The sequence below is a fragment of the Lonchura striata genome, chromosome 1 (assembly GCF_050655825.1).
Source record: "Lonchura striata isolate lonStrDom1 chromosome 1, ASM5065582v1, whole genome shotgun sequence".
Lineage (NCBI taxonomy): Eukaryota > Metazoa > Chordata > Aves > Passeriformes > Estrildidae > Lonchura > Lonchura striata.
The window spans coordinates 103,885,087-103,900,876 of record NC_140703.1 but is presented as its reverse complement, the minus strand read 5'-3'; the positions used below and the strand labels follow the sequence as shown (position 1 = coordinate 103,900,876).

The 15,790-nt window shown below is 43.2% G+C and overlaps 1 protein-coding gene and 1 long non-coding RNA gene across 10 annotated transcripts in view; one reads left to right on the top strand and one right to left on the bottom strand.

Annotated features, from left to right (window-relative positions):
- Nucleotides 1–2,489: 2,489 nt before the first annotated feature.
- LOC146768800 (uncharacterized) lies at nt 2,490–13,786 on the bottom strand. The gene is made up of 3 exons (XR_014949904.1): nt 9,931–13,786; nt 7,064–7,150; nt 2,490–4,635 (listed from the first exon to the last, which is right to left on the bottom strand). It is a non-coding gene; the product is annotated as an uncharacterized LOC146768800 (long non-coding RNA).
- Nucleotides 13,787–14,102: 316 nt separating this feature from the next.
- MAP7D2 (MAP7 domain containing 2) overlaps nt 14,103–15,790 on the top strand; it is an 81,175-nt gene continuing 79,487 nt past the window's right edge. For all 9 annotated transcript variants that reach the window (XM_077781637.2, XM_085559455.1, XM_085559421.1 and 6 more), the window contains exon 1: nt 14,103–14,173. In XM_077781637.2, coding sequence (XP_077637763.2) covers nt 14,131–14,173 — 43 coding nt within the window. In that variant the 5' untranslated portion in view covers nt 14,103–14,130. The remainder of the gene's footprint in view (nt 14,174–15,790) is intronic.

Genomic DNA, 15,790 nt, shown 5'->3' with positions numbered 1-15,790 from the left:
TTTCTGAGGAAATAAGTGCAACCACTGGAATAATTTAATTGTTGTTATTCTGAGACTGTCCCAGCACCATTTGAAAGTCCCTTTCTGTGTCTATCTGGATTTGATGGGAGGACTGTTTGGCAGATGAGAAATTGGTTGGATGGTCACCTCTACAGGGGAGTGTCCAGTGGCTCAGTGCCCAAATGGAGAACTGTGTCAAGGCTGTGCCTTGGGGTCTGTAGTGGGACCAGTTCTGTTTAATGTCTACATCCATGACATGATGGGGGCAGGTGCACTCTCAGTGAGTTTGCAGGTGGCACCCAGCTGAGTGGTGTGGCTGCCACACCTGAAGGATGGGATGACACCCAAAGGGACCTGGACAAGCTCAAGGAGTGGCCTATGCAAATCTCATGAGGTTTAACAAGATCAAAAGCAAAAGGCTGCACCTGGGCTGAAGGAATCCCTGGTATCAGCAGAGACTGGGGGATGAACAGATTGAGAGTAGTCCTGCTGAGAAGGACTTGAGGATACTTGTGGATGGAAAGCTGGATGCAAATTGGCAATGTGCAACTTGCAGCTCAGAAAAACAACCATGTCCTGGGCTGAATCCAAAAACAACATGGGCAAAACAGTGAGGGAGAGAATTTTGCCCTGCTACTCTACTCTTATGAGACCCCACCTGGCATGCTGCATCCAGCTCTGGTGTCCTCAGCACAGGAAAGACATGAACCTGTTGGTCCATGGGAGGGCCACGACTGCAATCCCAGAGCTGAAGTACCACTCCTTATGAATAAAGGTTGAGAGGGTTGGGGCTGTTCAGCCTGGAGAACAGAAGGGTCTGGGCAGCATTCTAATATTAGAAGGGGCTTAAAAGAAAGATAAGGATGAACTTTTTAGCAGGGCCTGTTGCAATAGGACAAGGCATAACAGTTATAAACTGAAAGAATTTGGTTTTAGGCTAGTTATAAATCAGAAGTTTTTTGTGTTGGCAGTGGGTAGTGAATCACCAGAACAGTTTGCCTAGAGAGGTGTTGGATAATTCATCCCCTAGAAACATTTCAGGTCAAGTTGGACAGGGCTCTGAGCAACCTGGTCTAGCTGAGGATGTCTCTGCTTATTGTAGGGGGAGGGCAGGGTGGGGTGTGTTGAAATAGATTATTTTGAAGTTCCCTTCTAATTCAAACTATTATCTAATCCAAAGCCCTATTTATTTGGCACTGCCTTAGTGTCAGCAACCCCTAAAGTCATAGTTCTCTATCTGCAATATTTAAAACAAGAGTCTTCAGCTCAATCTTCTAAGTGTCAGAAGCTGAAGAGCCCTTCCATGGCCAAGCACCCACTGTCACAGGGGAATGGAAATGACAGTCACCAGTGGTTCAAACAGCACCAGCTTTTACTGAACTACTGGATCAGGTACTGCATGAGACAAGGGCAGGTAAAAGGAGATTTCTACTGCTTGGACTCCAACAAAAGAAAAAAGGAGATCAGACATAGTGTTTCAGTCCATCCTCAGGTACTTCCCTTCTTTTCCCCAGGTGCAGGACTTGGCATTTCCCCTTCTTGAACTTCGCAAGGATTCTGTTGACTCATTTCTCCAGAGTCCCTTTGAATGGCAGCACACTCATCAGATGTATCACCTACTCCTCCCAGTTTTGTGTCACCTGCAAAGGGTGCAGTCTGTCTCATCATCCAGGCCATTAATGAAAATGTTATGCAGTATTAACTCCAGGGTTACACCACAAGTGACTGACCTCGATCTTGAGCTCACGACTCTGATCATAACCCTTTGAGTCCAGCAGTTCAGTCAGTTTCTAATCCACCCCACTGTCCATTGACTTTTTACGTATTTTATCAGTTTCTCTACAAGGATGTTATAAGAGACAGCATTGAAAGCAAACACAGATAACATCCACTGCTCTCCCTTCTTCCACCAGGTCACTTATATGATCTCATCATAGGGAAGCATAATCTCTACTTTGTAAATCAATCCTCACTACTCCCCAACACCTTGTTCTCCTTCAAGTGTTTGGAAATCATTCACAACATCACTTTCCCAGGGTCTGAGGGGACACTGGCTGCCCTGTAGGTTCTTGGATCCTCCTTTTTGCCCTTCTTGAAGAAAGCAGTGACATTTGCTTTTTTTCCCCAGTCCCTAGGAACCTCCTGTGATCACTGGCACCTTTCAGAGATTAGTGAGGGTGACCTCACAGTGACATCAGCCAGCTCTATGCTGTTATAACTTACATTATTCAAATCTAAAAGAAGCAACACATTCCATGGATTGCAGGAATTACAGGGAGGAAAAAACCTCATCCTTAATTGCAAAGCTTTAACCTTTGCAATTAAGGTAAGCTAATGTTTGATTAATATCATACGTTTACTCAAGTTTTGACATGTATGACAAATACCTAAATGCAGCTCTCTGAAACTTCTGTAAAGTTACATTATTTTATCTTCCATGTGGGTTAGGTGTATTCCATCAGATACATTCTAGTTTTAAGTTCTCCAAGTATGGCTGCTCTGCTCCTCCTGTTTAGATACATCATGTCCTGCCATTTATCCACTGAAACTTTGAATACTGAACCCAAATCAAATCCACAAAATAAGAAAGGATTCAGATGTATGGCATATATGGCTTTCTGCTACCCTCTGAGAGTAGGGAGTAAAAGATTGACAGTTCTAAACAGAAAACAAGCAGGTTACTCTTGCCCAAAAAACAAGTAAAAGTTCTCTTGGTAGTGTGATCAGTTTGGGAATCTACTGGGCTGAGCTGTTATGGAATCAATATAGTTCACTACAGAATATGTCTATTTATGTCAAACCATTTTCTACAGAACAAAGAAGTCGGATACTGCTTTGATAACAGAAGGCCAGAGAGAGGCTAATTACTGTTGTTTCAGACATGTTGGAAGGAGCAGCTGAGTTTATATTCATGTTTTAATGTGGTAGAGGCCTAAGTCAACTAAGTTGGAAAGGCAAATGGGTGCCAGGGCAAGGGGATGTGGAGCAGGGGTGTGACTTGAAAGCCTTTCTTTAGTGGAAGTCTCTTGCTGCATTTCCAACTCCACAAAGTAGGTTGGTGAGAGGTGTTGTCCCAGTTAGGCAACTTAGCAAGGTGTTTCCCATATATTGAGTCTTCTCTCTCCAAACAGGCTAGATTACAATCCTTTACTACCACTCCTGAAACCAAACAAGTTAATAAATAGATTATTTTAATAACAGGCTTTATTAATAAGATGTCAAGACCTGAGACCTGCTGCAAGATCATTGAAATGTTGGTTGAAAGGTACCTCTGAAGGCTGTTTTTTTAGTTGGACCAGGTCAGCACTAGACTGTGTCAACCTTGGCTTTGCCTGAGTCTTGAAAAACCTCAGTGACAGAGATTCCTCCACTCCTTTGGACAAGCTGTTCTACTGCCCAGCTACTTGTTGGTTTTATTTTCTGATGCTCAGTCTGAAGCCTCCAAATTCTAAACTGTGGCAATTGTTCTGTTAGACCCACTGGCAGTGATAAGAAGAGTTTGGCTCTGACACTTTTCTAATGATCCTTCAAACACTTGTAGGCTGATGTTGTTACTTCATAGCTTCCTTTCTACCAGCTAAGTCCAGTGCCTTCAGCCTCTCCTCAATAATTTTTTTATCATCCCTCCACTGAACACTTTCTAATCTTGCCCTGTCTGTCTTGATCAGAGGTATCCAAAACTATTTCAGGCATGGCTTCACCACTACCCAGCAGAGATTATCAGCAAATTCCCTGTGATGTTCTGGCCATGCCTCTCATACACCCCAGTGAGGACCTCCTTCCAGAAGAGCCATGGGTTCCTGTTCACCCCAGTCTCTGCTGTAACCCACAGGATTGTCACCTTGCCAGCCACTTCCTACTCTGTACCCATACATGGGGCAATTCCATTCCAGGGGCAGAACTTCATACTTACAAAAATCATGGCATCTCTGTCTAATCCTTGAGCTTTTCAGGGTCCTTCTGGGTTGAACCAGCAGCTGCTCCCCAACCTCAGTGTTACCTGCTCAGAAGCTGTGGATGAAGGCACTGGATATGGGTGCCAGTATTGAGCCCAGGCTGCCTTGCTGATTACCAACCAAATATTGAGTTAGTGCTATCCTTGCAGTTTCCAATTCATCCAAACAGTGGTTTGTCCAGCCCACACTTCTGCTGTTTCCAGAGGGGAAGGGTGGGGAAGGTGTTGTCAAAAGCCATATTCAAACCAAGGTATGTTGTAGCCACCATTCTGCCCTTGCCCACAGGGCCAGACATTTCATCACTGCAGGCACTCAGCAGGTCAAACATGGTTTGCCTTCCTGGGCTGACTCTGCTGGTTATGTGCTCCCTGATCTTGCCATTGACTGAGATGTGGCTGACTGGCCCATCCAGAGGGCAACCCTCAACCCCTTCCAAGCCAAACCATCCTGTGATTCTGTGACTCCTGTGTTCCTTCTTGCCTTTTTTTAAGGATGAGAATTGATAGTGGCTTCACAGTCAGGCTCACCAGGACTCCCAGTAAGCTTGGGGTGATTCCTATCCAGCCCAGTGGATCTGAATACACAGAGCTCCTCTAACATCTTGCTCCTTCATTGCTGGCTGTCCAATTCCCTCCCAGTTATGCCTGTACAGGCAGGAGTTGAGGAGCTGCCTTTGGCTCTGAAGACAGAAAAAAGGCACTCAGTTAATCAGTTTTTTGTTAATATGTGTTGTCAAAAGGGACCTCTGTCAGTAGAAATCAATTTTCCCTGAACTTGTTTGTCAATTAGCTATCTCCAGAATCTGCTTTGTTCCAACCGGTGCTCCTTGGCAGTCTCAGCTCCAGCTGAGCTTTGGCATTCCTGGTTTCCTGCTTTTGACACTAAGTGCCTCATACTGTGGGTGTTTTTGTGTCTGTCAAGAGGTAGTGATTTATTTAGGACATTAAAATACCTTTTTTTTTTGTTTGGCTAATCTAAATCACATATAAGAGATGGTCATTCTGACTCTTGCACACTTTTGTTCCAGTAGGTCAAGACTTATGAATGAACATGGAAAAATTGCTTCAACTGCAGAAGCAATTGGCAGCTAGCAGGAAGACATAGAAAAATGTCTGAAATTATAACCCAGTTACATGTGATTAATACAATATCAATAAAAATTGAATGTAATTATTTTGTTTCTTTAAAGATTTAGAAGGAAGGTGCAACTTGATAGTGAAAACCAACAGATGATCTGTAGGAAGACTTAGGATTGATCTGCCGTTGGGAAACATTCTTGGAAGAGGATCATACATGCACACACACACAGAGTAGTTTGAGGTCTGGACTGGGATGAGGCTAATTTGATTGATAAAAGCTTAAATGTTAAAGTAGGGAACAAATCTGGGAAAGGTTCATGTATTCTGCAGGATGATAATGTAGTGAGGAAGGAATATCAAAAGGTCAGAGGAATGAAAATGCCAATACTGATATATGGAGTGGAAACTGCTGGCTAAAATGTAGCCTCTTGTGGTGGCCAGCATGAAGATATTGAATTGGTAAAACAAGACAGACAATCCAAAACTACTGTGTCAGAATGCAAAGCTAGCTAACACAGATGCCTGTGGAGAATTAGCAGTTGTGGCTGGGATAATAGGATGGAATTACATGTATAATTTAGGAAAGATGGAGGAGGAAAAAAAATATGGTGAAACAGCATTATACATTAATGACTTCAGAGAAAGGAAAGGGGTGGTGTGAATAGCAGGAGTCACTTTTAAGTAAAGATTGTTTAGAAAAAGATAGAAAAAGTACTGTGCTGTACTGGAGTATCAGAGAGCCTGCAGTATCCCAGAGCCTGGAAGTTGGATTTAGACATGGGTGTAAATGTCTGTGATGTCAATTGTAAAAGAAAATAAGTACCTTTAATTTCTCTATAAATATGGAGATATAACATTAAGACCTATTCCTTAATGTGCTAATAGACTCTACCCTGTGAGAAGATATGCAAGAGTGTTACAAAAACTTTGCCATAGTTTTCATATTTGTAGAAGAAATCTGTAGAATTATTAAATATTTTTAACTGCAAGAATGTAATTTCCATTTCTTTGATTTGAAAAAAAAAGAAATTCTGAAATGTCAGAATTCTCACTGAATAGAAACACTGGTTTTAGCTATTGTAATTTCCCCAATTAATTGTGACAGTTCTATCAGGTTGTATCTTCAAATTGAGCTTGAAGACAGAGTAAGTAACTTATTTTATAAATATCACAAATTAATTTAAAAACAAGATCATTCTAATATGCAGTAAATATTTATAAAAGAGGGAGTTTAGAAAATACATGCTAGATGTAATTCTGATTTTCAATGGGGGAAGAGGGAAAGCTAAAGAGAAGAGTTAGAATTCAGAAAATAAAAAAAATGGCTACAAAAACAGCATTATGCATTTGGGACCATCCTCAACACCATTTCCACAGAATCTCATAATCTTTTCATTTTGGTCTCTCTTATGTTGGCTACAGAGGTTTACAGACATGTACCAAAAGCATACACTGTATTTGCTGAGTTGTAATTCCTATAAAATTCAAATCTAGAGGAAGCAGCATGTTCCATGATTAGATTGGCAGGGAGGCAGAAAATGGATATTTAATTGTTCATGAGAGTGATCTTTAACCTGTGAAATTAAGGTAAACTAATGTTTGATTAATATCTGATACTTAGTCAAGTTTGAAACACATGACAACTATCTAAATGCATGTCCATGAGATTCCTTGAAGTTGTCATTTTATCTTTTTAGCATTATCTAGTTAGGATATTTTATCAAATGCTTACCCATTATACACTGAAGTAACTGATTTTTCTCTTCAGAGACAGACTGAGTAATTTGTTGTAGCTATGTTGAAGTCAGTGGAACTCAGCCTGAAAATCCATTTCCTTATTGATGAACACGTTTTATCAATAGACCCTCCTCTTTTGTGTTAAAAGGCCTGGGATAATATTTTATACTAATTGATTTCAGATTCTGCTGAACCATTTTTCAAACACTGCTTACTTAAAACTTATTGATCTCATGTTAATAACCAGGAGGCCTTCATACTGTAACCATCTCCAGGCACAGCCTGATTTACCGTGCTTTGAAGCAGCCACAGAATCACTGGGACCAGCATTGCTTCCTCCGTGTCTGAGTGTGCCAAGTCACATGGCACAACCCTTGTCTGTGGAATTTAAGGAAGAAGAAAAAGTTGATTATAAGAGTAAACAAAATCCTCATCTTTTACAATGTTCTTTCTCTCTCTTTCAATAAAAGTAATCAGAATTTGGCTTCTACTTCCCTATGCTGGGCAGGTATTAAGTATTTTCTCAAATTACATCTGCATTTGTCATAGATTCCTAAAAGGTAAAAATTCATGAATGTTTATGATTTAAAAATCATTGAAAATGAGTTATGAAAGCAGACCTAAAGCACACAAACTTCTCTCCTAGAATTATCATGTCTCTCCCAGAGCTGTCTTGTGGATCGTGCCCAGAGAGGCTGAGGCATTGGACTTATTTAGGTAAGTGGTGAGCATGGAGCATGCAAATGGTTTCACTGTGACTGTGAGGCACTCTGGCTGTGCAGTTGCATTGCAACTCATAAAGTTATGTTCTCTCAAGACCACAGGACTGCTTGGACTACCTCGTCTACATATTGAAGAGATTTTTGCATCCCCAGGGTAGTCATGATTTCCCTTCTCTTCAAAGTGAATTTATCATACTTGGGGATCCTAGTTTAACCAAAAAAGTAAAAAACTAATTTTCTACTGACTGACAGACATACATCTGATGCAGTATAATTATTATTCAATGATAACTAAACTTAATTAGTTTAATGCTATTTTAGTTATTCAATTAGAGTAGAAACATCTTAGTGATATTCCATAAACTTGAGAACAGTTTATTATGAGTCTGAGGTAGAAACATTCCTGTCCATGCTTCTCTCCTACATAACATAATCTTGTCCTGCATGTTCAGTTGAGGGGGAAGAATATTCTACTTCCTGGCAAAGTATCCTAGTGCAGTTAAACAAAAGTACTACAAATAACTGCAAATCCTTCAGGCAAATATCAATCACTTCAGCAGGTGGTGAAGAGAAAGGGAAAAATATTTCTTTGGCTGCAGGGCAGACATTCTTCCTTTCCAAAACAAGACCTGTCTTCTCCTGCTTCTCCCAGAAAGGTAACACTGTCACATCCTCTTAAAGCATGAAAAGCTGGCAGAGGTTTTGCCTTTTCTTTGCCTAATACTGTAGTAAATAATATTTAGTTGCGTCCCAGATTCAAAAGCAATCCAAAACTCATTAAAATCTAACTTGATCATATTCCCCAATGATACCTGTGCACAAATCTGCAAAGCAATTAGTAACACAGCTCCTAAAGATTTATGGCTCACAAGATTTTTAATCTGGAGAATAGCAGGTATTTGGTGACAAATATTTAAGGACTTATTTACAGGAGAACTGGGGAAATAATATATATCACCCAATTAAATATTAATGACAAAATATTCAATTTAAATCAATGTGAAATAGGTTTGCACTACATTCCACTACTTTTTATCCCATAACCATGCTCAGTAAAGCAGGGTGTGTATACAGGGCTATGTTTGTACATGACTTAAAATGCCTCTGCTGTCAGTAAATAACAAAAGACAAGGTGATGAGAGAGTTCCTCTCTTGCTCTATTTTCATTTATTTTTGTGAAGATCAACCCTGTTAGTGCCAACCTTTTCCAAATCAAATAGCTGTGACTGAACTTCAAAGGATAAAAGTGTGAGGCAAGTGAAAATATGCCCCTAGTTCAAGGCATTTGTGGAGTACAAAAAAATCACATATGGCATAGGATATTGGGGTGTGTGATTTATCAATTTAACATTTAACAATGTTAAAAAAACACCTACTTTCACATGAAGGAGAAAGAAGACACTTTTCACATGTCAAATAAATACCAAAGCAATCCATTATGATTCATCCTAGAATTATTTTAAATCTAGGCTGATATTACTCACTGAATGACAGTTCTTGGATATAAGTATACACAAAAATAAAGCAGATAGATGTAGTTCAAGTTTTTCCAGACTGAGTTGCACATTGTTCCTGCTCTTCAATCAGGGGAACTTAAAAAGGCAAGTTTAATGCCTGTGAGTATCTGTGGCTTCTTAAACAGTGGCAGACAAACAGAAATCAAAGCCATTTTACCTGGGCAAATTCAACTATTTTTTATAAAAATATTTTTGACTAAAAGGTAGAAGTCCTTCAGAAATACAACCATGAGTTCTGATTTCAAAACTGTGGTTTTGAAACAGAGAACCATTTTGCTGTTGGTATCTACATTCAAGACTGCTACCACCAACACATTCCTTAGAAAGATTTCAAGCTACTGGAAAAAAAAGATTTTATTTTTTATCACAATGTGTCTCAGTTTATTGACTCAGTGCCCATGATTGTCTAATGTAAGACTGATCTCTTGTGAGGAAGAGTTCTTATCAGTCAATTACTCCATGAGTGTTTCTGTCATTTCATAGAATCATAGAATAGTTTGAGTTGGAAGAGACCTTTTAGAGCTCATCTAGTCCAACCCTCCTGTGGTGAGCAGGAACACCTTCCGCTAGACTGGGTTGCTCAAAGCTCCATCCAACTTGGCCTTCAGCATTTCCAGGGATAGGGCATCCACAGCTTCTCTGGGCAATGTGTCCATGTACCTCACCACTCTCACAATAAAGAATTTCTTTCTAATATATGATCTAAACTTGCCCTCTTTCAGTTTAAAGCCATTCCCCCTTGTCTAACCCCTGTGTGCCCTTGTATTATGCTTAAGAATGCTGAGTTAATATTTCAACAATCAGGAGCAGCTATATTTAATTATACCCACCACCTTTCTTTGGTTTCTGATGCATGTGCTAAAACATTCTTTCTAACTTTTGAGCCATATTCTGTTTATCTTAGAGAACAAAAACTTACCTGATGAAGAGGAGCACTTCTCTTCAGATGACTTTGCACTGCTTGTAAAAATACTGTGGTCTGAGCACCAAATTTTATCCAGAGGTTGTGAAACACTGGATTTCCAAGAGTTTCAGAAAAGGAAGGATGATTTTGAAAATAAAACACACAAATACTGCCTGGGAGAAATGGATTTACTATCTCTGACGCACAGTGCTTGCATGACACTGGGCCAGTTACTCTAACAGAAATACCCTAGGCAACCATTCTACTTGCCTTACTTTTTTTTTTTTTTTGGCATCTAAATTCTTGACTATTGATTCAAAATGGCAAAATACAGCAAAAACTGTGGACCAACATAGATTAGTAACACTGTAAATTTGGGTAGTGCTCAGGACTGACTCCTCCATTTTCCCTCAGAAGAATTCCTAGGGTGGGATGGCTTTGGTTGCATAGATACCACCATCTCAAAAATACTGAGAAAAGAAGCCAAGATTTTCAAATTTAGTTAACAATTTTGTCAGTTTTCATTTGAATGTCTGTTAAGGTGGCAAAATTATCAGTCTCTCCAGCTTTTTTCTGTCTGCATCCTGAGCTGACTGTAAGAATTTACTTTTCTGCAGATTTACCTCTGAGATTTTCACAGGCTTAGGTTGACCACCACCTACAGTAGGTAATTTTGCACAGACCTTTTTAAATACAGCATCTCCTGAAAATGTGTGGTAAGAGAGGAAAAATGTTTTCCATGAAAGGAATCCAAAGTGGTGTTGATTTTAACAGTGCACAACACACCTTAAAAGAAAGAACAATGCTTCAAAATACAACAATCTAGAACAACTGTTACCAGAGCTTCATTCATGCTAGAGCAAACTGGGCTTCAGATGAAGAAAGCAGAATAACTAAAGTGTCTGCAATAAACACTTTCCCAAATGGAGTGCTAAATGTGATGCACCTGCGTTGCACCTGTGTTCTGTGTTGGGAAAATTCCTTTATAATTTATGCTAGAGAGCTGCTGATCAGAGACTGGCAATGCCCAGCAAACACACAGCTTCTCCCTGCTGTCTCAATGCCCTTGCAGGCACTGCTGTGATAATTCACACTCCTGGCCCAGGAGGTGAGGACAAATTTTCCAATCCCATCCCTCAGCAATCAAAGGCTATAGGACTGTGTAAAAATTGTGTAATCCTTCCCCTATCACTCAGAAGTGGACCCTCCCATTGCTCCTGGTGATGTGCATCCTCTAGGATGTTTTCCTTCTGCTGATAGGAAGGGACATTAAAGGAAGGTAGGCTGTAGAGAGTTAGGAAGGAACATAGTGCCATCCCCAATTCTAAGCATGCAAATGCTGGCTGCAGTCCCACCACAGCTGGGAAGGCCCCTTTTGCTGCTATAGTCAAGAAAATCTTGTTTTGTGAACTATGGGTAAAATTTAACTGCTCATAACTTCCTTTTTAAAGGTTGAATGTTAAAAAAATTCCCAGAGTGCTTCTATTTGTTTTAAAGAAGGATAAACAGACATGCCTGAAATTAGCTCCTGACTCCCAGGCGTGCCTACCAAAGCTTCAGAGATTACTCCAAGTAACCCACTACTTCTAGTGCTTAAAGATCTATGAAGTATGTAAAGTCAAACCTGAGCAAGAACAATTATCCTTTTGTTTCTGAGGTGCTGGTAGATGCACACTGTATTAAATCCATTATTCCCTGCTTTAAAACAACCTGCCTGCCTCCACAACATAAAAGAATTAACAAAACACTACTGACAACTCCAGACACATTATCTTCCGTTAGCTCTTCCCTGTGTGGAAAATATGATAATAGTACTACTTTAACTTAGAAGGCTGTAACAAAGTTAAATTTATGAATGTTTTGAAGGAGTTGTAAGACTACCACAGGAAAGTCATCATGGAAATTAATTAACCTGCCTTCAAGGCAGGGTTTGAAGAATGTGCAGAGAATATGACATGAAAGATTCCACTTTACATGATGAAAATGAAGAGAAACATTGAAGAAATATACATTAATTAAAGACATCCTTGTATTGAATGAGGCAGGAGTCTTGTGGAAAAAACCACTCTGCAAAGGTAATTTAAAAATTGATTCATATCACAAACAACATACAATACTGTAGGGGAGGGCTTTGTCTTTGGAGTTTTCATGGTTTCTGTATAGTTTCCTTAAGTTTTCTTTAAAATCTCCTTTTTTTTTTTTTTTTTTTCCCCATGGCATGACTCCAGGTCTGAATGCTGTGAACCAACTATCAGAGGAAATTACAGTTGTAGGAGAGCACTTCTTTCTCCATGTGATATGCTGTGCTTATGGGCTTACGACCACTTGAGAGCCTGCACTGGTGGGCTCACGTTCCTCAGGGCAGATTCTCCAGTGCCCCCATCCATCCATCCCTCTCCTCAGCCACTGGCTACTGCTTGAATACCCTCCCTGCAGATACCCTCACAGCCCTTTCTCCAGTTTCTGGCCATAATCCTCCACCTTTTCATGCCCCACATACATTCTCTGCTGTCCTATTTCCCAGTCCTGGAAATTCATCCTCTGTGTTTCCTTTTCCTCATCACAAAGTCTGTATATCTTGCACTGAGACCAGCTGTTTTTTCCCAGGTGTTCATCAGACACCAATAAGCTAAAGATTAATTACTGTTACAGGAGATTCTGTCTTCTTTTGATTTTGTTGCCAAAGGAGCCCCTGAAAATTAGAAGGGACAGCTACAGTAAGAAAGGTGGGTTTTTTCTTCTGTAATGTGACCAAAACTGTGCAATTTAATCTTTAGACAGGTAGAATAATAAGTGGAGCCCCTTGATGTAGGATTAGTGGGAAAAACAGCTGAAATGAAAACATCATTTGGCACTTTCAAAATTTAGCAGAGTTATAAGCAATGAAAATTAAGTATTTCATTGATAAAGCAACATTAGGAATAATTATTACTATATGCACCGAAATCCCAAAATCTGTGTAGCTGAATTTTTATTGAGGTGTGTGAACCCAAACACGAGTACACCACTTGGATGTGTAGATGGAAGAATTGTTGCCCAGAGTACAGAATAGTTGCCTCTTAGGAAACAGTGATTTACTAGGAGACACATCAGGAGTACCAAAGTAAATGCTGTCCTCCTCCTTCCTCTTATATTGATTATGGTACTTTCAGGTGAAGAATATAAAGGTAATATAATTGCTTGGCCAAAAGAAGAAAACAAAAGGAGTAAGAATGAAAACTGGAAGGATTAAATATATCTTAAATTTAAATTTTGATAAATTGGCAGTGAAGATGGGTCAATAAGGTGTTTGGCATATAACACCAGTTCTGGCCCCGTTTTGAGCAGGAGCTGCCCCAAAGCCACAAGCTCTGGAACTGTGTGCGCTTCCCATGCACCGCTGTGTCCTAACACGGTCCGGAAACAGCAAAGCCAGTGATGGGGAAGCAAAAGAAGCATAAAAGGTGTGTGTTAAATTTTTGGGGAGGGGAGTTTAACCGCTAGTAGGTGAATGATGAGGAGAAACAAAGATTATATTAATTTCTCCCCTTCTTAAACCGAGTACAAAGTGGTCCTGCCAGCCCGGCCCGAAGGGACCCCGTGGGGAGACCGCAGCTGGATGGGAAGGACACGGCTATGCCTTTCCCCGTGCCACCGATTCACCCGAGGCCGCAAACAGCGGACGCAAACACCGGGATGGAAAAATCTGGGAAAACGGCCGGATCGGCCCGGGAAGCCGGAGAGAGCGCCTTGTTTGGCTCTCGGGGATGACCCGAGTGTTCGAACGCGCCCGGGCACCGAAGCGCCGCTGGGCCGCCACTGCCCGAGCGCGGCCCCGTAGCCGGAGCTGAGGGCGGGGCACGGCCCACCTGGGCAGCGGCTCCACCTGGGCATCCCGGACCCACCTGGGCATCCCGGCCCCACCTGGGCAGCGGCTCCACCTGGGCATCCCGGCCCCACCTGGGCAGCGGCTCCACCTGGGCATCCCGGCCCCAGCTGGGCATCCGGCCCCACCTGGGCATCCGGCCCGGCCCCACCTGGGCATCCCGGCTCCACCTGGGCATCCCGGCCCCACCTGGCAGCGGGCCCGCCCCGCCGCCGGCCCGGCCGCCCCTCCCTCCCTCCTCCCCTCGCGGGCCGTCAGGTGCCGGGGCGGGCACTGCGCGTGTGCGGCGGCCGCGGGCGCAGCCAGCCCAGCCGGCTCCGGCGGGACGCGGCGGCGGCACCGGCGGGAAGATGGCGGAGCCGGGGGCTGCGCGGAGCCACCCGCGGGCCGCAGGTAAGGGATGGGGCCGCGGCCCCGCGGCGTGCCGGGGGACGGCGGCTCCCCCGCCCGCATCCTGCGGCTTCCCCCGGCGCCGTCCCGTCCCGTCTCTCGCCGCCCGGGGCCGGCGCTGCCCGAGCCCCGGGGATGGGGCAGGCGGGGGTCGCTCCCCGGCAGGTGCCGCCGGCTCCGGCCGCCATCTCGGAGGGATGGGGCGGCCGCTCCCGGCGGGAGCCGCGGCGGTGCCGGCGCCGGGAGCCGCTCCCGAGGGGACGCGGAGCGGCTCCGGCGAGCCCGTCCGTGCCCTTTGTGGCGCGGGAGGTGCTCGCCGTGAGGCGGCTTTTGTGCCGCCGCGATTTCCCCGGCCGCCGGCGGTGCGGGCGGGCGGCAGCTCGGCTGTGCCCCGAAGTGCGGAGCGGGGAGGCAGCGATTCGTAAACCTCGTTCGCGGCGGTGCCCGGGCCTGCCTGTGCCGGTGCTGCCCAGCCCGGGCAGCAAACTGGTTGAGCGGGTATCGGGCGTGAACACCGCACGCAGAGCCCTCGTATGGGCACGGCTCCTGGTTAAGGTCCCTCGTCGCTGCTCGGCGAACGTAACTTTTAATTTCCGAGGGTGAAAGGGGCGTGTGAGATGTGGTGGAGGTTGCTGTGCTGTATGTGCGGATCCCCTGGCGTGGGATCGATCCCTCCAGCACCGAGATGCTGGGGCCAAGGCTGGTGGTCGTGACCTTCACGTGTAGGTGTTAGGGTGGGTCCGGCTGCTCCTTCTTCACATGACTTCCTCTGGGCTCGAGTATGAGATGAGTGGTGATTAAGGTGCTATGCAGGTGCTCATTACACTCTTACCTTAATTATCTGGTATGAAGCCTCTGCTTTGTGGATGGTAGACCATCTAAACCTGGTGCATAAGAGGGAATTAATTTCCCCGTTTGTCCTAAGCTACTGTAGTGACTAAAAGTAGCTTTACAGTTACTTTGGGAGATAAAGAAGGATTACTCTTCCAAATTTATGGAGTGGGAATCTGAGACTTTGACTTCTCTGGGGTAACACGGTGTGAGGAGCCATGGAAGGAGCTGGGAATACCTGTGTTTGCTGTTCCTCACCCTCACCCTTCTCCACATGCTCAGCAGTTGCAGCTTTTGCTGAAAGGCTGTTGCTTTTGAGCAGTCAGGTACTTCTAGGGCTTGGGTCTCTATTTTTAGGGTTTCACATGGAGGACAGGAGGAAATAAATGCTCAGAATTCATATTCGTGAGGATTTTCTTAACTTCTTCTAAAACATAGGGGATTCTTCCCAATATTCACTTGAACTCTTCCCAGACTTTTTTTTTAAAGTTTTGCATTCTAACTTCAGAGGCAAATATTGCAAAAAACCTTCACTCTTTATATTGACCAATACAAAATCTATTTTTCACCCTGTATGAGATTGGGAATCCACAGAAAAGGTAGCATGTACTCTAATTAAAAATGGTATCAAATGAGTTGTGTGTTGTAGGGCATGGACAGGCACAGACAGATGTAATTACTTGTGGTCAAGCATTGGCATTTGAGCGCTAATGCCTAAGGAAGGTAGTACAGAGTGCTCTTGGCTAAATTTGTTATTTGAATTGCCTGCTAGAAGATAATACATGATGT